This window comes from Ochotona curzoniae, unplaced genomic scaffold, assembly GCF_017591425.1.
Source record: "Ochotona curzoniae isolate NIBS_2020 unplaced genomic scaffold, NIBS_Ocur_1.0 scaffold_3890, whole genome shotgun sequence".
NCBI classification, from domain to species: Eukaryota; Metazoa; Chordata; class Mammalia; order Lagomorpha; family Ochotonidae; genus Ochotona; species Ochotona curzoniae.
In genome coordinates, this window is record NW_024467115.1 from 4,939,410 (window position 1) to 4,962,964 (window position 23,555).

Below are 23,555 nucleotides of genomic sequence, written 5' to 3' on the forward strand. Positions count from 1 at the left end.
AAAGAATGGGTGATATGGCACTGGTGGGGATCTGGGCCAAGAAATCCACCCTGTTTCTACACCTGTCTGCTAGGGCTCTGACACTCTGCTTCTGCTCAAGATTGGGTTTAAAAAATCGAGAGGCCCTGCGTTTCTTTCTTTTTAAAAAAAATTTTTGTTTTTGAAATAGTTCCATAGGCTCAGTGATTTCCCCTTCCAACTCCCTGTACCCTCTTCCCCCACTGTTTTCTTACGTATTATTACAATAGTATAGCGCTTCAGCAAGGATCCAGAGTTGTAAGCCTGGGTTCAAGTCCTGAGCTCTTGTTGATCTCCACTTCCCACCAGGCCACCAGTGGAGCTTCAATTGCTGCTGGGTATCTATTCACTGCAGCACCACTCCACTGTCTCTGCTGCTTCCCTCTGCTCATGGGTCTCCAGGTAACCCTCTACCATGAGCCTGTCCTCTCTTATTTCCTGGGGTTGCAATCTCAAAATTTCCTTGGCTGATCTTTCTCCATCCTCTTTAACCTGTTCTCACCCTATTCCACCATCTTGTTTTCACCAGAAAGCTTATGTTCAAATGGTAGAACAAAAATTAGTTTATATGTTTAAAAATAAAATATGGCAAATGGTTAAATATTGAAATATATTGACATATACATTCTTCTTTCAGCCTTTCTATGAAAATAACTATGAACTCTACCAGAAAACAGTATAATTTGATCCTATCTGATCAACAAACACCAATTTTTTTCACAAATATTTATAATTTTCATGATCAGTTTTTCTATCCATTTTTCACTTGCATTTGCTTTTTGTGAACTATAATAACTGAAAAATGAATCAACTCTTCAAAAGTACATATCATGAGTACCATAAAAGTTACTTCTATGACCTCTTATGAAGTATAAACAACTAGGAAACTTTAGTGTATTGCAAACAGTAGAACTTTGCACCTGGAAGAGGAGAACACAAGTGTTTGGCCCATACACCCACGTGGGAAAGCTGGAAGAAACTCCTGGCTCCTGGCTGCAGACTTGCCCAGCTCTGATCATTGTTGCCACCTGGGGATGAAGAATGGAAGATTTGCTCTCTCTCTTCCTCTTTCTCCCTCTGTCTCTGTAAGTCTGCTTTTCATATAAGTCTTTTTTAAAAAGCAGTTATTATTCAGAATCATAAATGTGTGACTTTTCTAAACATTGCTAAGTGTAGCTACATGTTTTAATTCCTTTTGTCTATTTTGTAGATAGAAGATATTGAATAAGGCAGTATCTTTTTATCAGTAAGCCTATTTACATTTTTACATAATTATGAATATCAAGTATTATTAAGATCTTGTTTTCTTATATTTTACTATGTGTGTCACACTAGTCTTTTCAAATACATAAAGCATGCTTAGTGTTAAGTCTATCTTTTTTCGATGCCTTCCTGCTTTTTAACTCAAAACTTTTTACCAATTTTACTAGTTTAAACACAGAGAGGAGAGAGAGAGATTTTCTATTCTACACTCCCAAGATGGATGCTACAGCCAGACCTGTATCAGGTTAAAAACAGAATCCCAGAACTCCATATGACTTTCCTATATAAGAGATTGTGATCCATGAACTTGGTCCTCCACCTGTTTTTTTTTTTTATCTTTATTTTTTCTTTATTTTTAAATTTTATTGTTGTTTACATTGTGGTGCAGTTTTATAGGTGCTGGGGATTCCCCCCACCCCTCCCATACCCCTCCCCCCATGGTGGATTCCTCCACCTTGTTGCATAACCATAGTTCAAGTTCAGTTGAGATTCATTCCTTGCAAACACATGCCTAGCATAAAGTTCAGCGTCTTATTGTCCAGATAAGTTCAGTGGCCTCTTGGGGAGACCTTCTCTGGTCTGAAGGTAGGGCTAACAGAGTAAAGATCCGGTCAGTTAAAAGCCCCAACAAGACCTCAGTATCAATATACAACATTATGGAATTAATTGAATGACATAGTATTGGGTAAACAATATGTTAAAAATAATGCAAGTTCCATTCTTCGAAACATCTGGGTTGAGACAGTATCAATGACAGGTTCAAAAAATAACAAACAACCAAACAAAAAAATTACAGGTTAAATCAAGGCAAACATGTGGTATCTAACCTTTTGGGATTCGCTCATTTCCCTTAGCATTATAGTTTCCAGTTGTGCCCATTTAGCCACAAAGAACTGCATTTTGTTTTTTTTAATAGCTGAGTAGTATTCCATGGAGTAGATGAACCAAAGCTTTCTTATCCAATCTTCTGCTGATGGGCATTTCGGTTGCTTCCATGTTTTTGCAATTACTGATTGTGCTGCAATGAACATAGGGATGCATGTTGGTTTGTCGTAAAACAGGTGGTTTGGATATATTCCTAGGAGTGCTATTGCTGGGTCATATGTTATGCAGATTTTGAGTTGTTTGAGTGTTCTCCAGACTGATTTCCATAAAGGCTGTACCAATTTGCAGCTCCACCAGCAGTGGAGTAGGGTTCCCTTTTCCCCGCATCCTCACCAGCAAGTGTTGTTGGTGTTCTTGTTTATGTGGGCCAATCTTACTGGTGTTAGGTGGTACCTCATCGATGTTTTAATTTGGATTTCCCTTATTGCCAGGGAGCTGGAACATTTTTTCATATGTTTGTTTGCCATTTGGACTTGTTCCTTTGTGAAATGTTTGCCCATTTCCCATGCCCATTTCTTGAGTGGCTTGTTTGTTTTGGTTTTTTGGTTGTTTTTTTTTTCCCACTGGGCACATTATCAAAGAACTGAATTGGAATAAAATGGCAGGACTTGAAGCAGCATTTCAGTACAGGAGGATGATCTTGCCAGTGGCAATGCCAACATCTTCCTATTGCATTGAATTATTTTTACTTTACCTTTTAAAAGAAAGATTTATTTATTTCTTCATTTAGTTAGTTAGTTAGTTAGTTATTATTGGGAAGGCATATTTACTGAGAAGGAGTGACAGAGAGAAAGATCGTCTAAGTGCTGGTTCACAACAGCTGGGGCTAAGCCTCCTCCAGGTCTCCTATGTGCATGCAGGGTCCCAAGGTTTTGGCCCATCCTCCACTGCTTACCCCAGCCACAGGCAGGGAGTTGGATGGTAACTGGATTAGCTGGGTCATGAATAATTTACACATATGGGATCCCAAAGTATGCAGGATGAGGATTTAGCCACCGAGCCATTACACTAGGCCTTCTACAGGTGGACTTTCAAATATTTGAAACAATAAATAATGATGTCTTTCCTTTCAGTGATAAAATAAGTATTTGGAGCTAGTTCTGTGGCATTATAGGCTGGGTTTCTGCCTGAGCACTGGCATACCATTTGCGGCTGGTTCATGTCCTGGATTCTCTGCTATGATTCAGCTTCCTACTTGTGGCCTGGGAAAGTGGTGGAGGATGACTCAAATGCTTGCACTCCTGCACTCAGTAAAATGTCATTTTAGTGCTTTAAGTACAGCAATGAAGCTAACCTAAAAAAAAAAAAACCTCTGTTTAGTATAACTTTGCTTTATAGTGAGGGGAGCAGACTATGAATAACAAACCCAGTCATAAACACATTAGAATATACACTATGGGCTAATAAGTACTGGAGAGAAATAGAATGAATTAAAGGGGACTAGAAGCTGGAGAGAGAGAAAAGACATAGTTGTAAGTGGGGGAACAGTACGATCCTCACTGAGAAAGCAGGGCTCTTTCACATACTCATAGTCTGTGATTCCTTTTCTTCCATTGTATTATGTCAGAATATTTCTCATAATAAGGATTATTTTTCTGGTATCATGAGGAAATTGAACTTCAGTTTTATTTTAATTATTGAAAAGAATGCATAAAGCAATATATTATTTGAAGTATGATCAGATTTCATCTTGTGTGAAAAAAATTCCTCTGACCACTGAAAGTGCGATGTGGTTTTCTGTGACAGGTGTGTATACCCTTCAGATGATGCAGAAATGTAACCAAGTTAAAGGGAAGTGTGTGTGTGTGTGTGCGCGCGCGTGTGAGTGTTTGGTAAGGATAAAATGGGTGTAAATTATTAGTTTTCACATGCAAGATTTCTAGAAACATCTCAGTTTTAATCTTGTTTTGTCTTTACTATCCACAATATCAGAGGATTTCCCTAGAGACACATCAATACATCATTTTAACAGGATAATGAATGTTCATAATGATATTCTGTTGCAGTGCCTATAAAGTTTGTATGACATATAGCTAAATAAATTTATTTGTGTAGTTTCTAACCAAACATATTTGTAGCTATTCAATTGTCTGGGTCAAATGTAGATAATGTTAATATTATTTTTGATAACTGTGCAAAGTTAATTAACAAAGGAGTTAAATGTCCTGCTGGAAGCTTAAAGTCTATCAGAAGTAACGCAGAATTCAATTTGAGAAATGTTCACTTATAGGCAACCAGACTTTCCATTGCTCTGTGTATGCTGCTTAGCAAATAAAGATTCACTGAAAGGCAGTATCCCTAGGAATGTGCTAATGTTGCTGAGAAACGCTGTTACTGATCAAGGCTTGACTTTCACATTTTTCATTTGAAATATATATATATGTGTGTGTGTGTGTGTGTGTGTTCGTACACACACATATAAATAATTGAGTATGTGCATGCGTAAATTACCTAAAGAGGATTTGGGAGTATTCTGTGGTTGTTTGGAATAGGAAGACGTGGTTCATCAAGGGGAATGTGAAACTTCATTGCTGCCTCCCAAGGTATACAGTAGCAGCAAGCTTGTTCTGGGAGTGGAGATAGGATTTAAATCCAGGCTCTTCTATATGGGATACAGGAATCCCATACAGGAATGTTATAGTCTGCACTGAATACCCACGTGAAACTGTTGCATTCAAGCGTCAGCAGATTTTGTGTACACCAAAGATCAAGCTCAGTATCTGTGTGTGATTGACTTTAGATTGGTAATTTTGTTTAGTTTCCTAGTGATCTACAGTTCCACATGTGTCTTGTTTCAGAAAAGTATAGCTATCGGATGCTCTAGATGGGCTTAATAGTTGCTGTTCTAACAATTTTGTTGTAACAGTGATGGTCAATGTATGCTATCCAATCGTGCAAGACATTAATATTCCCTTTAGTCTACATCCAAAGTTACTTTTGTCTTAACATAACAAAACAATTTTAATATTTAATAACTAGCTTTTCAACTTTATTCTTTGTCATTTTTACAAACACTAACAATGAAGCATTACTGACTGTATTTGCTGACTGGTCATTATCAGGTGTCAGTTATTGATTCACTATTTGTTTATTGAAATCCTTACACAAGTGCTTTTCCAGTTCCTGCACTAAGTGGAGGGCTCTAAAGGCATTTCTATTGTGACCACATTGGTCAGAGTTAACTTCCCTTCTCTCTCTGCTATTGATGTCATCTACAGTCATTTGACATTACGAAACCATCTATCTCATTTAAAGGGGAACTGATTTCTCAGGCCTTGCATTTAAACTTCCCTAAATAGACAAGCCATGTTCCTTCTGAGAAGGGAGGAGTATGTGCAGACCACAGGAACTTCAAAAATTGTATTATTTTCTCGCTATTACTGACTTAGTTCTGGGTCTGATGTTCAAAGAGTGTCATTTTGGTGCTTTTGAAATCCAGGACAATCTTTTTGTCCAAACACAGTTGCAAAAGGGAAAAGATGATAAGTGCACAGTTGAATGAGGTCAGCCTCTTGCTGGAATTTGCTTCTTCATTTTCTGGGACGTTCCTCAAGCTGTGATCCCTGTGAAGGCTGGCTTTTTTTTTTTTTTTTAACTTTGCCCAGTACATGGAAACACCTTGCATACCTCCATAGATCACCAGTTGGGACATCCTTACAGATTGCCCCAAGTTGTTAAGTACCTTGCATGGACTTGGTGTTTAGTTTCTTTTGAACGGAATCCAAAAATTTATTTAAATATGTATTCACTTATTTGAAAGGCAGGGCAACAGACAAAGTGAGAGGGAGTTTTCCATGTGCTTTTTCACTTCCCAAATGCCTGCAGCAGTCAAGCCTGGGTCAGACCCAGGCCAGGGACTCCATATTGAAGTTTCCAGGTGAGTGGCAGGGACCCAAGTACTTGATCCATCAGCAGCAGATTTCCAAGCTGCATTTTCGGTGAGATGGTGGGAATCGAAGTAGCAGGGCTCAAAATGGCACTCTGACACGGGATGCTGGTGCTGCATCTTTGTCCTGGATACAACCAATATATACTTGGTACACACATATGAAGAAAATCATGTAAACACACACAAACAATCAAGATAACGTATTCAAAAAGGAAACCTGGGTGATTGAGCTAGAAATTAAGACATGCTTTTCCCTGTATCAGAGGCCTGGGCTCAGTCAGTGCCCTCTCTCTGACTTCTGCTCCTTGCGAATACACGCATGCACTGCTTGGGAGGTGGCAGTGCAACCTCAAGTAATTAGGTTCCTGCTGCTTTTGTGGAAGGTGTGGAGTGAATTCCCAACTTCCAGCTTCTGCCCGGCCTGACTTTTTGCAGGTGTTTGAGGAGTGAACCAGCCAACTGGAACTCTGCTTGCTTCTTTCCTTTTGCCTCTCAAAGAAAGTTTTTGTTTTGTTTTCAAAGAAAACTTACTTGCTGGAGTGGGGAAGGCTGCTTTTTTTTGTGTGTTAGTATAGAATGATTTTCATTTTTATTTTCATTCCAGCAGGTTAATATTTTCAGGAGGTGTTACGGCAATGGTGTCTAAACACTATATGAGCCAGAGAAGGTCATTGATGTAGACTGGCTGTATTATGTGGATCAATCACTTAAACATCTGCATCTGGAAAGTTGAATCATATTGTATTTTGTAATTTTAAAATTCAATAGTAATGAAACAGTTTTTGTAATCTTTTGGAAATCTGCAAAGGGTTGGAGGAAGCTCCGTTGCAAATACCTCTCTGTAATCCTTTGGGAGGGGTACATGTTAGGTAAATATTTTTGTAGACTAAAAAGAGTAAAACAACCAATCAATTGTGACTCTCCCTCCTCCCCCATCATATGCATATTCTTTAAGGGGCTACTTGAGTTCATTTTTTAAAGCTTAACCCACCCCAATCTTAATTATTCTCCCCCAAGTGACTCTAAATTGACATAATAAGTATAATTATGTGGAAAAATATTCAGATTTGTACATTGCTCTATTTGGAAGGTTATAGAAAAATCAATTTGATTTTGCATTTTGAATTTTATGTTTGAACTGTCAAAAAGTCTCTGTGTTAAAAAATAATTTTGATTTCTTAGCAATGTATGAAAGATCTGTGTAATTCCTGTCAACAATCCAATCATGGAAAAAAAATCATGTGTGCCAACAACACAATTTAGAATTCTCTTTGCCTTACGGGAGAGGCATAGAAGCACCATATGAGGAGTAGTTTTAAGAAATTCCTTTTAGAAAAAAAAAAGCGCACATGTATGTAATTCACATAATCTCTGCTTAGCCTGAATTGGTTTTGGTACTTAGGTAATTACAAGATGTGTTTAAGGATTCACATTTTAGGTGTAGATGCTTTTACTTAACTTCCAGGTAATAGGATTTGAAGAGAAAAAGGTAACAAGATGAATATGTTTCTCGTCTCACCAAGTAGGGCTTCTTTTTGTTGGCTGTGAGCCAACTGTAGGCTTTACACTCAATAATTCAAATGTTGACTAGATAAATGAATAATTATCTGCTTCTGTTGGCACATAAAGAGGTCGTTATTCTAGTAATTTTGGAAGAGTTTTGCATGTTCCAAAACAAAATATTATATGAAATAATGATCTGTATGCAGAAAACTGAAGAAATCCAGCATAAGGTATTAAGATACTGAGAACTAGAGACAGATAAAAGCATTTGCTTATCAGTTGGGACCAAATTCTGTCTCTTTCTCTGTCCTTAGTTAGGAAAAACTGACTTTTCAAAGTGTGTATTTTTCTTTGTTTGTTTGACTAAGTGCTTTTTTTTTAAAGATAGTCTGACTCATACCCCCAGAGAAGGAATTTAATTTGTAAGAAGTTTATTTGATGTCTTGTGCGCAGAATGAGTCACACTTTCATTTGGGCAAATTGGGTGAATGTCATGAATCCAGAGGAAAGAAGGGGTCCATCTCTTTGGAATTCTGCCTTCAAGGCAGAAATCTGAAGAAGAAACATGTGTAAACTAAAAAATACTGTGTGTTAGGAAGGGGAAAAGGTTGCAAAATCTTGTATTTGTGTACAATTATGCTTATAACATACTAACATACTCTTGGTAGACAACTTGAAGTCCCCTAGGACCTAACTAGTGATTTTAAAATAAATCACGTATGCATGTGGATGAATCAATCTATTATCTATCTATCTATTTATCTACATATATATTGGAAAGGAAAGGAGAGAGTGAAGAAAGAAAGGTGGAATGGAGGAGAGAGAGTGAGGGAGAGGAGGGGAGATATCATATCATTGTTTTGTTTCACTTCCTAACTACTTGTAACAAGCAGGATTGGTTCAGGCCAAAGCAGGAACACCAGATTTAATCTGGGCCTTCAACATGGATGATAGAAACTCAAGCATTTGAACCATCACCCGCTTTCTCCCAGGGTGAGCATTAGCAGAAAGTTGAAATCAGGAGCCAAACTGGGGAACTCAAACCAGCCTTGTGGGATGTGGATGGGATATGCCACTTGGCGTCTTAACGCCAAGTGCCTACCCCAGAGTGGAACATATTTTTTTTGTCTTGTGTTGTGCTGGTCTTGAAATTTCATTGTTTTGGAGGCTTGTCAATCCTGGGCATTTGCTTTTTTTTTTTTTTTTCCAATTGTGTAACAGTCTTCCTTTAAGATACCCTAAAAGTCATATGTTTCCCTCTGCAAATTGTAGACAATTCCATTTGCATTACCCTGCTGTCAGAGAACAAGGACTATGAAGAATCTGCAATGTCCAAATGTTTCTGGCTCCTGCTAGATGCCTCAGTCAAAGCAGAAGTCATCCAGATTCTGCTGTTAATTCTGTAGAAAAAAAGAGGAAGAGTTGATAGTGACTCAGCTGTCCTGGTTAGTGAACATAAACATAATTAGCTTTTTAAACCCAGATAATTAAAAGAGCCTCGACATTAATCTCTTCTATTTTTCTTTGTAGTGTTTTATCATCTTTCTAGGGATTATATTTTTAAAATGTCACAGAGCCTTTGAGAAAGAAATTATCTTTTATACATGTACCATTACTTTTAAAAAATCAAGCATGCATAATTAATGCTACATAGAAAACAATAGACAAGTACAGTGGTTATTCAGGCAAAGGAGAAGTATTCACCTAGGTAAACACTATTGTTCGGTTACATTGTCAAAATGTTATTTTTAGAGCCTTTCTGTGCTAGAATATCTATTTAATCATGTCTTTCCCAGATGAATGGTTCATTTCTTGAAGTAACAAAAGTAATATCTGCTTATGATTACAAGTCAGGAGATGTTAAAAAGGTACTGAAAAGAGGTTAAAAGTCTCCATTTCCCCTACTATTAACAAAAGAAATTTTAATCTTTGTGCAAAGTCAAAACCATGTTTTCCCCTTTTCTTCACCATATCATGGATAGTATTTGTAAAACTTCCTTTAGGTGCCAGTACTGTGGCACAGTATGCTGTCACCACTTACAACACTTCTATCCCATATAACAGTGTTTGTTCTTGTCTTCTTCCCTTCCAGCTTCCTGCTAATGCACGTGGGAAGGTTGCTAATGCAGACCCGAGTGTTGCGTCTCCCTGACAACTATTTTGAAAACCTGGAGTTATTAGCTCCTGGCTGCAGCCCAACCCAACTTTGATTGTTGTGGCCATTCTGCAAGTGAATCACTTCATACCTCTCCATGTCTGACACACTGCCTTTAAAAATAAAAAATCTGGGGCCGTAATTCTGGCTGCTCACTGTACCTTGGGAACATTGTTACGGTACAGTGGATTAAACCTCAAGTTAGAGCGCTGGTTCTCCTATTGGAGTGATCTGCTTCTGATCCAGCTTGTTAAGGCACTTGGGATGCAGTGGTTGATGGTGCAAGTGTTTGGACCCCTGCCAACCAAGTGGGAGACGCAGATGGAGTTTCTGGCTGCTGGTTTTCATAATGGAAGCCATTTGGGGAATGACCCAGAAGATGGAAAACTCTGTCTGTCTCTCTGCATCTTTATCTCTCTGCCATTCTGCCTCTCAAATAAAAAAATTCTGTATATGCATAATATATTGGGAACATCATGTACACATATAATTTTGTCTATTTAAAAATTATTGAATGTCATAAAATTACCGTGTTACTGATGTATATATATCACAAAGACTGGGGAATCTCTGTGCCTATGAAGCTGTATCATTATATATATATATATATATAACTAAAACAGAAAGTTTGAGACAATAGATATAAAATATTCATGATATGTTAAATAAATTATTTTCCCTCAGAAAATTTGAAGCATCACCGGTGGGAAGATGGCTCCTATTAGGTTAAAATGGAGGCATTAGACGGTGATAGAATTTTTAAAAACCATAATGAGACACATGAACATTGATGCCAATTATTAAACATTTATAATTATTATATTATTATTATATAATGTATGTTATATAATTATATATAATTATTATAATAGTCTTTATCCTTTACCTTATTATTTCTTAACAAGAACCCTGTCAATTGATGATTGATTATATAGGGGAAGTACTATGACCCCATAAGCCAATCAACCAGTATCACTTTGAAAGTTTGTAGTGAATTTTTGACTCATAGCAATATTCTTTATGCTACCCCTTTTCCATCAAAAATGCCAGACAGTTGGAACATGTCAAATAGTTGAAAGCCTAATGGATCACGCAATTCTGTTTGCAAATGTAGCACATTCCCAAATTTCCTGTGACTCATGGGAAGATGAAAATATCTGGGAAAAGAATCTCTCCTTTCTGTGTCAATTTAAGATTACTCAACTACTGGTGTCCGTAATAAACTCAACATAGATTTCTTGGATGCTATAGTCCAAAGGATTTTCTAGAATAAAATGCATAATGTTTTGTGATAATTTCACTTCATTTTTAGTATTTTCTCAATTCAGCTGTTCGGACATGGCTGCATTGTAACATCCATTAAAAAATTGGCTTGCTTTATGTTTAGACTAGTGTTCACATATTTCTGTCCACATTAGTATCACACATGATTCTCCCCATCCCTTGGTTGATCCTTCACATCCTCTTTGCTATGATGTTTTCCATCCTTATATGAATGTCTTTTGTCTCACCTTTAAGAATACAAGTAGGGTAGAGTATCTCACCACTGTATGTACTTTCAATGTCTGAGAGGCTGACACTTTTTTTTTTAAGATTTATTTATTTTTATTACAAAGTCAGATATACAGAGAGGAGGGGAGACAGAGAGGAAGATCCTCCGTCCGATGACTCACTCGCCAAGTGAGCACAATGGCCGGTGCTGTGCCAATCCGAAGCCGGGAGCCAGGAACCTCCTCCAGGTCCCCCACATGGGTGCAGGGTTCCAAAGCTTTGGGCCTCCTCGACTGCTCTCCCAGGCCACAAGCAGGGAGCTGGATGGGAAGTGGAGCTGCTGGGATTAGAACTGGTGCCCATATGGGATCCTTGGGTGTGTTCAAGGTGAGGACTTTAGCCTCTAGGCCACGCCGCTGGGCCCGAGGCTGACACTTGATAGGTTTTGAATACATGCTTACTGAACCTTCTGCCACCATTGCAACTGCATTAAAAATACTTCTCAGTGTTCACTTTTTAGGAGATCTTCCTTGGAAAAAACCACATGGACAAATGTCAGTTTTTAGAATAAGCAATAACTGCTGATCCTGGCCCCATGCAGCAAGTTGAGAATTCTTAGAAAGAGAATTGCGATAGGAAAGCAGAACATGCTGTTTGCAGCACTGATAATTACCATATCCACTTCACAGCAAGGAAAAAATAAAACGGGTCCTAACTCTCCCTAACAGAAGCCTTCATCTATTGGAAGTTGGACTTGGGAACAGAACAGATGGAAAAACATAGTTCTCCATGGAGAAAATCCTTCGAGATGAGATTGAATTTCTTATTTCTAAAGAATTGAAACAGAGCTTGATTGATGTAGTTCCTAAAAATTGCATTGATTTGGTCTCAGCTTGAACAAGCACCATAAGCAAATACTGGCAGGCAGACTGTCAACAGGTGTGACCAAGCCAGGTAGTTTTCATTTCCTTCTAGTCCTGGCGTGGTTGATCCACGGGTGAAAAAGCAGAACAGAAGGTGAGAGACTGCTGCCTCCTGAAGCATCCAAATGGCTGGTTCAGCTTGTCTGGCTCCGGCTGAGGCCTTGGGGCTCTCCTCGGCATGTGTGAAAATGGAAGCCCCAGGAGCACTATGCTAGAGATGGAAGTTGTGGTCATTGATAAATTGTCACTGCCCTTGGTGGTCATCTACCTTTCATGAGGCTCATTCTTTTTTTCGTGTGCACATTCTTTCTGTAGATGTTATGAAGATAGATTCATCCAGCATGACTGACGTGGAGGCTGTGGTCAGCAGTTTTGCAAGTTCAGCGAGGGCAGGCCGCCGGAATGCCTTGCCAGACATCCAGAGCTCAGCCGCCACAGCCGGCGGACCGGAGCTGCCGGTGCAGCTGGCCGCCCTCTCTGTGAAGGAAGGTAATATGCAAAAGCCTCTGAAAATCAGTGCTTTTCTCTTTTCTTCCTCAGTCCTTTTCTCTGGAGCAGTCTTTGAACTAATGCAAGTTCTTTTTTTTCCCCCCTGGCTAAGTAGCCTTTTCAGGCTTTCTGAAGGTAGACAATCATGTCTGTGTCGAAATTTGGATGTGGAAGCTGAAGGTTTATTTATTTAGTAGATGTGTGTAATCATGCACAGCTCGAGTAACTGGCAATACAGAGGTGAATAAAATCATGTTTTCCTCAGTGACCTTACAATGGACATTCAGAAATAAAGCCATGCTTCTACTGCCATCCACTGATGACTCACCAGGAGAATTTTCACACCACATTCATGTTCCACTATGCCTTTCTACTTGCATTGAGGAAGAAGCTTGTTACTAATTAGGGATCAGATTTTAAAAAGGATTTTTTTTTGCATGTGTGAAAGGTGATTATTCTTCAAGCAGTGGATTTATTTGCACTAAGAAAAAGGATAGCCATCAATTAATGAAAAGGAAGCCTTGTGTTTTTCTCACCATTGTCTACATACAATTTGTATAGCTTCCAGGGTTTAGTTTTCTGAAAAGAAGTATAGGAATACTTTGAGCAGAGTATTAAAAGACTTTCTTTATTCAAAAGCATAAGCAAAGATTGCAGGGAATTTTAACTCCAAGTTGCTACCCAAATGTGCCATATGCTCTGATTTGTACTCTAGACTCTCTCTCTCTCTCTCTCTCTCTCTCTCTCTCTCTCTGTGTGTGTGTGTGTGTGTGTGTGTGTGTGTGTGTAGGTGTAGAAATCTATCCTTGGTGACAGTGGAACAAGAGAATGTGAGAAGTTGCTACACGTTCCCCCTATTCATGAGAATCCAAGAAGAAACTTTGGTTCTTAGCCTCAGAAAGTTATTTACTACCTTGTAAAGATACAGATGTTCCTGGGTTGATCTCTATAAAATACTTGCATTCTTGTTAGGCCAGAAAATATGGACAGATCTTAGAGTCCCATAATTATCTCATGTTTTTCCTCAGATCGTTATAGTTTTCATTTGAAACATACAATTAACAATTAAAAAAAAAAAAAGAAAAACTGCCAAACATGAACAAAAAGCATTAGTACAATGAAAGATGAGAAAACTATAGGGGAGAAGATAAAATATTCATGATATTTTTGACTTTTAATTTGGAAACTGTAATTCAACTCTCAGAACATCATAGCATTGCAGAAGTGCCCTATGATTATTCTAAAGAAGGAGAAGATAATCACTCTCCTTTCATATAAAAACTCTAATTAAAAGTTTCTATAACTTGTAACAACGTGGAGAAAACCTGTCAGGGGGATTGGAGTTTGTGGGGGTGTAATACCAAATAAAATTAAAAAAAAAAAGTTCTCAATATGATTGTAGCGATGGTCATGCAACTTTGAAAGCAGATTTTAAAAACTGGATTTTGAAGTTTAGAAAAAAGTTTATATAACTGAAGAATACACACACACACACACAAACACACACACACACAAACACACACACACACACAAACCTTTATGCTTCCTGAAACAGTCAGACAAAAGGAAATAGATTTCCTGTGGCTGAGACAGTAGTCCTCCCTATTTTGTTTTGGTTAGACAATCAAAATAAATTTTGGAAGAATATCAATTCTTGTTTTTATCTTATTCTTTATATCATTTTGAAATAAAATTAAAGACATCAATTAATAAGCTCAAAGTGTTAAAAATAACTAATTCTATATATTCCTTATTAGGTCTATATGTTCCTTATTAGGTCTATATATTCCTTATTAGCTAAACATGAACATTACTTCAAATTTAGAAATAGTTTCATTATTAAAAATTGTTAGTGAAAAAAGTAAAAGTTGGGATATATCTCATAAATTGTGGTTTCAATGCCTCGGTCATTTGGAAATACAAATTTTGGAAATCAATATTTGGTATTATGGTTAAATAGATTTAGGTATCCACCTCCGATACCACAGTGCCTGGTTTGAATTTAGCTTTTCCCCTTCAATTCAGATGGCAAATGCCATAAGATGATTTTGGAGAGCTAAAGAGAGAGCTAGATCTTGTGGAGTTTCAGAAACTTGGGTTAAAAAATAGGCTTTTGGGTGAGGGGATTTCAGCAGGCAAGTATGGTGACATCTCAGTTACATTTAAAACACTAACTCTGTCTGTTTTTTTAAATAATGCATTGCAGTGTTTGACCAGGTGGCTAGGGTAAAAGGAGCTTTTCAGCATGGCAGCTGCGAGGGGTGCCAGAGCCAGGCCAGACCCCAATGCTTGGGACTTAGGCCAAGGTCACTGCTGCCATGCTGAGTCCTAGGCTTTGGATGGTGCCAGTTTCTGTCTGCTGGCCACTTGGTGGAGAGCTCTAGGGTTTAGAGGGTATGTAATTGCTGCCTAGGGATATCCATTTGATGAGGCTAATGTGATTGTAGGGGAAGGATGAATCCTGTGTGACTTACAGCAATGGGGTCATGGAACTTGCTCACAAGTGAGGGGACTGAGACCTGGTGGTTTGCGGGGAAGAGTCCATAAGATCTATTTGGGCAAGGCTGAATCACCAGCCCACAAGGGGAATCACGAGATAAGGTGTTAGCATAGAGCATCACAGACTGCCACACACCAGTCCACACAAAAGCTATGTCTGGGGGCCTGTCTGGCAGGGTTAGGTGCCAGTACCTGACTGAGTGGTGGAATAGAGGATGGGTCACACTTCACAGGTCAAGACACTAATCAGCATGTGAGAGAACCAGGCCTGGGGGTAGATTCTGTGGGGAATGTGTAGGCCTAACCTTTGTGGAAATACAAGTCATGCTAGTTAGTTCAAGAGTTGGGGTGGTGATGGGCTGAGCTATGTGTGACATGGGACCTACCACCACTCATGGGTAAAGGAACTGACAACAGTCTGGGCAGGTCATGGCAGTAGCACCTGAATGTGCATCCTAAAACAGGTTGTGGGGTGGGCTGGGCTGCAACTGGAAGGGGTTGGACTGGCAGGACCAAGAAAACCTTAGCTCACAAGGAATAACAGAAATCAGGCTGGAGCACAGGTCATGCTGAGCTATATTCTTACACCAACTGGCCTGCATGCGCCAGGGATGCTAAGCCACAGCATTGAAGGCAAAGGCCAAATCCGGTGAAGGGCTATACTGACTGGGTCAGAGCAACCACTGGCATTTGCATAATCCATGGCTGGGAACAGGCCAGTTGGGGAGCTATGAGAGTACACCTTTGTTGGGTTGGGGTTCCCACTGATAAGTGCAGGAGCTGGGGTGGGGGCCGTGTTCTGATCTGGGTGTGTTTGCAGTCTCCCTTGGCACAAGTGTGAACTGAGGCTGGGCGCACTGATCCGGGCTAAACTCCAACACCATCTGGTGTTCGTGAGAACTAGGATAGATGTAGGACGAACTAGGCTATGTCTGTGCATCTACTGAGCCATGTGTGAGCTGTGTCTGAGAATGGACGAGCTGTGGCTGGGCTGGAACATCCAACAGCAAGAACCAGATTGGGTTGTAGGACAGTCAGGAAAGGCCACTGTTACTACCAGGACAGGAGGTGGACTAAATGCCCATGGACCCACTGGCATGCACAAGATCCGGCAATGGGAGAGGTTTTGATGGAGGAGCTTGGGAAACTCCTCTGTTGGGACATAGTCCCTGTAGGTGAGCACAACAGCTACATTAGGGAGCAGCCCAGACCAAACCAGGGAAAGGAACCAGTGGCTTACATTAGGCATGCGTCGGGGAAGACCAGGCTGAGCCAGTTCACTTCAACCGCTGGCGACTCTGAGGACCAGAACAGTGTGGGTTGGGGCAGGTATGGTCGCAACACATGCCAGTACATATTACAGCTGGGATTGGGTGCCTGCTAGGCTGGGTCAAGCTGTAACCCTCACCAGCATGAGCTGGAATTTGGGGTGGGCCAGGCCAAGCCAGGCCAGGCTACAACACCTACTGGCAAAAGTTGCGGCGAGGCAGGCCATGCCAGACTAGACCTCAACACCTAAAACAGCACACATGAGAACCAGGAGAGGAGGAGGCAAAGCCAGCAGGGGGAATGTTGTGGGCTCCCCTACTGGACTGCCCCCCACTGGAAAGTGTGAGTTGAGATTGGGGCAGACCAGACCAGACAGTGCTATAACTCTTGTAGGCTTCATGTGAGATAGATCAACGAAAAGCCAGGCTGGGCTGACTGTTCCTACTGGTGCAAGCATAAATCAGAGAGGGAGACGGTTGGTTGGGCTTTGCCGCAGCATCAGCTGGCACATGCTGACACTGGGGGCAAATTCTGTCAAGTTTAACTGCAGAACCACCTGGAGAATGCATGATTTGGGAGTGGGCAAAGTAGGAAAATAGTGCGCACCTCCTCTTGGGTTAACACTGCCAATGCAGAGCATGAAAACCATGATTGGGGCAGGGGTGGCTAGACAGAACAGCACCCACCAGTATGTGTGTGGGCTGGATAGTGGGGCTGCTTGGGTTGAAGTAGGCTTCCATGCCCAGTGACATGTATGAGAGCTAAATGGGATGTGGGACAGACTGAACCAATCTGCTGTACATACTGGCAAGCATGGGAACCAGGGTGGGGCAGGCCTGGCGGAGGATATGGGGACTAACCCCAACTAGGCTTCAGCTCCCACTGGTTTGCATGAAGGCCAAGTGTGAAGTGGACACAATTAGGCTTGACTGCAACACCCATTGGTTCATGTAGAAGACACAGCTGGAAACAGAACTGACCCAGCAATTGCAACCACCAGAATATGCATAAGCCAGTTGGGGCAATGGACTGTGCTGGACTCTGTACTGGCAAGTACACATAAGAATCAGGTCTGGGATCACCTCAGATAAAGTTTCTTTGGAGATCCCTCCAACTGAACTGCTGATCTTAGAATCCCAACCATGAAGAGACTATGTCAGCCAGTGATTTCTGAAGAGACTTCATTGTGCATGGAGTGGCAAGATTGGCAGCAATTCAGAACTGTTGAACTATCCAAACTGCTTGAGCAGGACCCTTAGAGCATGCCTCACATTGGTGATCAAGGAAGGGTGGAAGGCTGGGTGGGGTTTCTCCCTTTATTTCTCCCCTTACCCTAGATACAGAAAAGAAAATTATATTATTGTGTAAACAATGGTCTTACCCACTTTCCTGTAGCCCTTGACCCTTTCTGCCTTAATTAACTATGTAAAGATTATACATAAATAAATAAGTTAAAAATGCATTGCAGGAAAACAATAGTGAAAATAAAATAGGAGATGCAGTCATCACTATGAAACCTTTTGAATCAAATGAGATATTTTTACTCAAAACAAGACATGTTCCAGTACACTCAGGAGTATACACAGGAGAAGCACAGCAGGCGAGGAAGGCGGCATCACACAGTCTTTCCTGAGAGCCCTGTAGAAACGTGCACACACACCTGCCGCTCCGTCTCTGTGTCACTCCTCTCCCTATGCCACCAATTGAGGACTCAGTTTCAAATGGTTAAAAGCATTATGAGTGAGGGTAATGGGCTCATCTACACAAAGATCCATCTCCTACACGAGCAAATACATTGAGACAAGTGCTTAGAAACTGCTTCCTAGATTTCCCGTGTGAGATATGCTGACTTACAAGAGTCACAGCCTATCAGAAAGCCCATTTCTACCATTCGTACTTCATAGCTGGTTTCTCTCAGTGTGGTTGTATTTTACTATTTTGATTGTATTTATCATAAATTTGTAATTAGGCTAACATTCCAATGCAATGTAGTTTCTGGGGAATCAAGTCAGAAATTTAAACCTGAGTCTAATTTGTCTTTAGAAGAGGAGACAGGGTTGTTAACCTTTATCTGCGTAATGGGTGGAGTTGTTCAGTGAGCAATAGCAGAAGGATGGCAGGCAGGGTGGATAAAGGTTCTGGATTATGGATAGCTTTTGTAGACTGAGTTAATACAGCAGACTGATGTAGTAAGATGAAGAAATGACTAAGATTGATATCAAATGGGGCATGGTGATGCTGTAAACGGAGGAAGATCAGAAGGTTTGGAGTGTGAAGATTTCTATTTCTCTCCTGCTCCCACAAAATATCTAGATGGGCATGCTGTTTTAGTAGGTGAATATGTAGGCCTCAGGGCCTGAAACAGGGAAAAGCTTTTAGAGATGTATGTTTTTGAATATTTAAATATGTACTTTCAAAATGTATTTTATATGGTAACAAATAACCATTGCAAAAGAAATTATACCGGACAGCCACATGGGTAAATTAACTATTCAGTAAAGGTGCAAGCAGGGCATGTAAGAGAAGGAGTCTTAGAAAGTCTCCTCTTTGGGTGTATAGTTATGACATATCATAACTAAGCCTCAAGCAGGTGTGACTTGCTCAAGCTCACAAACACCTTCAATTTTCTCACTATGTCAACTTTTCTTAATATTTCATGGAAATGTTTTGTATATGTACGTAATTTGTATGAGTTCATACAAGGAGGGTGCAGTCACCAAGTAAGTTTGAAGTTGCTGCTTTAGATAGAATCAATTGTTTATACTTATCAGAATTTTTTTTTCAAACCAAACATGTTAACATGGTATTGTGCCCACAACTCTGTGGATGGCATGTAAAGCATTATTTTACTTCATTTACTTGAGGCAAAAGCAACTTGGGAGGTATTTTTTTAAATGTTGCACTATACTTCTAGAGTCCACAGGGAAAGAAAAACAACTTTTGATACAATGAAGAGTAGGATCCAAGGACAGATGCTTGGGTAGGAGGGATTTTATGGGACACGCAGAGACTTAACGTAGTTTTATTTGAAAGTGTAGATCCTTAAAGACGGTATAAAAGGATGAAATAGGGGACAGTGCATGGTAGAATTGCTACTGAGAGAGAGTCTTTGCTAGTTTTTAAAGGTAGAAATTAAGAAAACGAAAGAGCCAGGAGAAAGGGAAAAACCAAAGCCATCTTGAGTTTTTCATAATCTGTAGTTTATTTTACTGGTTGCCACCACTTTATGTAGCCAGTGCTGAGGAACACATCTTCCACTGCGATGGGAAAAAGGGCAGGAAGAATAAGCACGGATCTCCTGGTATAGGCACTTAATGGCAGGAAGTTTGGGAAACTCCAATCTGTTAGCTTTGCCTTCTTCCCTGTGAAGTAAAAGGTGAGGTGCTCTCCTCAAAGCCAAGGCCACAAGAAGAGTGAAGAGTCTGGAGAGAGTGATCCAGCTGAGGCGGATGTCCAAGGGAATCCCCGACGGCTGGGAGTCCAGGTTTGGTTGCCACAGATGGTGAGCCCTGAGTCTTTGGGCCACTTACATATTTGCATTTTCGTTTACTAACCTCTAATCAGAGGTTGCAACAAAACTTTAGAGGAATATCAGACACTTAATAGCTCTGCAACACAGGAAAGTCCATGAGGACGATGTTATTTTCTAGGCCTATTAATCTCGCTCTTCTTTGTAGTTTCAATATTGGAACTTAGGGTTTATGTTGTAGTCAGGATGAAAGTGACTAGGTTGGGTAAATGAAATTTCACTAAAGTATAAATTATACTTCACAGTAAATTTCATATATGAACAGAAAACTGTTTTTTGTTTGTTTAGATGTAAAGCAAAAAGATGAAGAAACGACACCAGGCCAATTGGAAAACTCCAAAAAAGAAGAAAAATGAAGACTCATAATTTATCAAGAATACTGAATGTACGCAGAGTAAAAGATTTAATGATTGTTTTTTCCTGAGATGTGCTGGTGGTAACTATGGTAACGTTGAAGCCTTAGCAACATGGGTGTACTGGATAATTTTGTTGCAAAGCTGCCTGCTTGGATTCCAATAACGATGTCCAATGTAGGCTGTTAGAAGATAGGTTAACTGCCAAACTGCATCCAAGAGAAAGGTTAAGAGTGAACGGTCACTTAAATGTACAGCACTGTCTATATACTCAACAAAATCAACTGTTGCTTTCTGGAGGTGTTTAGCTAGATGCATTTTTCACTCCATTTACATGGCTACAGCCAAACCATTTCTTGATTGATGTGAATCAAATGCCACTAATTTGAAATTATGTAGAATTTGTAGGAGATTAAGATACGGTGAGAATGATAGAATAGTGAAAAATCACATGGGTAGCATGTGTTTGTTTTTAACCATGCATTTGATTTTTCCTCTACTCTCTAAAAACAATTTGAAAAATTTGTAATGTGGACATCATAAACACCTCTAGGATGTTTTGTGTGAGATATTCTGCTTCTGGTATGTGCATACTGTGATTTTTTTCATGTGTAACCTTCAGATGTAAAATTTATCAAAAAGTACTTATATTTTGCATATAAATAATTGAGTGAATTTCACTATCTTTAGCTTTGGGGTATCTATGTGTATATGTTTCACGTTAATGTGAATTACACAAAATATTTTACTTGTTGCTTTACAGTCTTATTTTGGGAAATTTGTGTGTGTGTAACTTGTTTTCAAGATAATTTCCTCAGGAATGCAGACCTTAATTTTGATATTTTTCCCAAAGTAGGTAAAATAACTGTAAACATATTTAGTGAACGAGAAGATAGAAAAATATCTGCTTTTACTATATATTTAAGTATATATTTTAAAAGAAACAAAAACAGAACCAAAGCTTTAGTACATTGTGATTTATTAGAAATTTTAGGAAAATAATTCTGAATTTTTAAAAAAATTTTGAATAGTGAATTTATTTTCATTTTCAGAGATGTATGCATGAAGTTATATTTTATTTAATTGTTGATTTAGGCCAGTCTGTATATAACAACCAAGTAAAGTCTTTCATTATTAAAGCCATTTGTTACTGATGCATGTCTCCTTGACTTTATTTTCTAAAATATGCAAGATCAAAAAAGAGTGACTCATTTTTGAAGGATGAAAGCAGGAATCTTTTTTTTTTATTTTTTTTTAAAGATTTATTTTTATTATTTTTTCATTGGAAAGGCGGATATACAGAGAGGAGAGACAGAGATTCACTCCCCAAGTGAGCGCAACGGGCCGATACTATGCCGATCCGAAGCCAGGAGCCTCTTCCGGGTCTCCCACGCGGGTGCAGGTTCCCAAAGCTTTGGGCCGTCCTCGACTGCCTTCCCAGGCCACAGGCAGGGAGCTGGAAGGGAAGCGGGGCTGCCGGGATTAGAACCGGCGCCCATATGGGATCCCGGGCGTGCAAGGCGAGGACCTTTAACCACTTGCGCCACCGCGCCGGGCCCGAAAGCAGGAATCTTAACAGAGACAAGGAATCCTGCTAAGCTACTGTTACATTCTACAAACCTTACAAGGCAGCTCTATAACAAAGAATCATCTGTCAGAGTGCTAGGGCTTAGAGACCCCATATACTGTTATCTGTATTTTAATTCTGGCTCTTCTTCTTCCTAGCTTTGTAGTCTTGGGTAGTCTATGTCATATCTGTAATTCTTATTTTTCTCCTCTGTGGAGTGGTATTAATTATGGCAGAAGTGGTAAATGAGATACTGTGTAAAAATACTGAGATAGCTGGTGCTGTGGCATAGTAGGCTGTGCCTTTGCTTGTGGGTCTAACATCACATGTGGGCACAGGTTCATATCCCAGCTGCTCCACTTCAGACCCAGCTTCCTGTCTGTGGTCTGGGAAGGCAGTAGAAGATGGCTTAAGTTCTTGGGCCGCTATATCCGTGTGGGAGATCTAGTCAAATCTCCTGGCTTCTGTCATTGTGGCCATTTTGGAGAGTAGATCAGCAGTTGGAGGATTTCTCTTTCTGTTTCTCCTACTCTCTTTAAATATTTCCAATAAACAAATAAAAAATTTAAAAAACAAAGTAATTGCCCAATAAATATTTTTATCACTATCACCATGATGTTTTATTTTAGACATTTACTATTTTTCTCTTGTATCAGAAGTGAGGAGACAGCTGAATTTATTCATTTGGATGTTTTTTGCTTTCTTTTATGACTGCACAACCCTTCCCAGCTTTCAGTGCTATGTAAAAACTGATGGAAAAATCAAGTATTGATAATTTCAACATTAGCATAAATTCAGTGATGTTAACCAATGGCTGTCAAGTGATGAGATGTATTTATTTTTTTATTAGAAAGGCATAATCACAGAGAAATGAAAGAGAGAGAGAGAGAGAGAGAGAGAGAGAGAGAGAGAGAGAGAATCTTCCTTCTGTTGATTTACTCCCCTAATGGTTGCAACAGCTGGAGCAGAGCTGAACTGAAGCCAGGAACGTGAAGACTCTTCTGGATCTCCCATGTGGGTACAGGGGCCCAAGGACTTGGGCCAGCCTCTGCAGCTTTCTTGGGGCATAGCAGGGAGCTGGATCAGAAGTGGAGAAGCAGGGCTTCACATATGGTATGCATTTGAGATGCCAGTGCCACAAGGAGAGGTTTAGCCAGGTAATACCCTGTGCTGGCTGCAAGTATTACCTTTTAATGATGAGTCATCTCGCTGGCGTGTTGTAAGACAGGTACTGCAACAAAACAGATTCTGAGTCAGTTTTAACACAGCTCTTGTATAATAGTGTTATGTGGTATTTTGTGTCCTTTAGAAGACTGAAAGTGAATCTTTGTCTTTCCTCTTTACTGCTGATAGTGACATACATTCTGGATGTAATTTAGCCTAAATCATTTATCCATCATAATGCACAGAAGAAGCCCAATTATATACATCTAGTATTCTATGTTACACAAGAGCAAATTTGTTGACTATAACATATTCTAGGAAAACAACTACAACGTTGTTTTCTTCGGCGCTCACAGGAAAATGAGAGCTAACAATCAGCAGTAAAAGCAAAATTGGAGCTGCCCATCCGCTGTTTGAAACATCTAGCTCTTTTGGATAAGCTATGGTATTCTGTGACAGTGAGTAGACGCTTTGAACAAGCTGTCTCCTTGGGGCCACCGAAGAATGTCTCCATGCCCATTTTTACTATTGTCTTTATGCAAGCTGCCTGCCGAGGTC

General features: G+C 39.8%; 1 protein-coding gene across 3 annotated transcripts in view; it reads left to right on the plus strand.

Annotated features, from left to right (window-relative positions):
- PKIB (cAMP-dependent protein kinase inhibitor beta) overlaps positions 1–21,418 on the plus strand; it is a 119,081-nt gene extending 97,663 nt beyond the window's left edge. For 2 of the 3 annotated variants that reach the window (XM_040965221.1, XM_040965222.1), the window contains 2 exons: positions 12,443–12,616; positions 20,202–21,418. In XM_040965221.1, coding sequence (XP_040821155.1) covers positions 12,448–12,616; positions 20,202–20,269 — 237 coding nt within the window. In that variant the 5' untranslated portion in view covers positions 12,443–12,447 and the 3' untranslated portion in view covers positions 20,270–21,418. Of the gene's footprint in view, positions 1–12,435; positions 12,617–20,201 lie in introns of those variants that run through there. The other variant, XM_040965223.1, reaches the window with a different exon arrangement.
- The last annotated feature ends 2,137 nt before the right edge of the window (positions 21,419–23,555 follow it).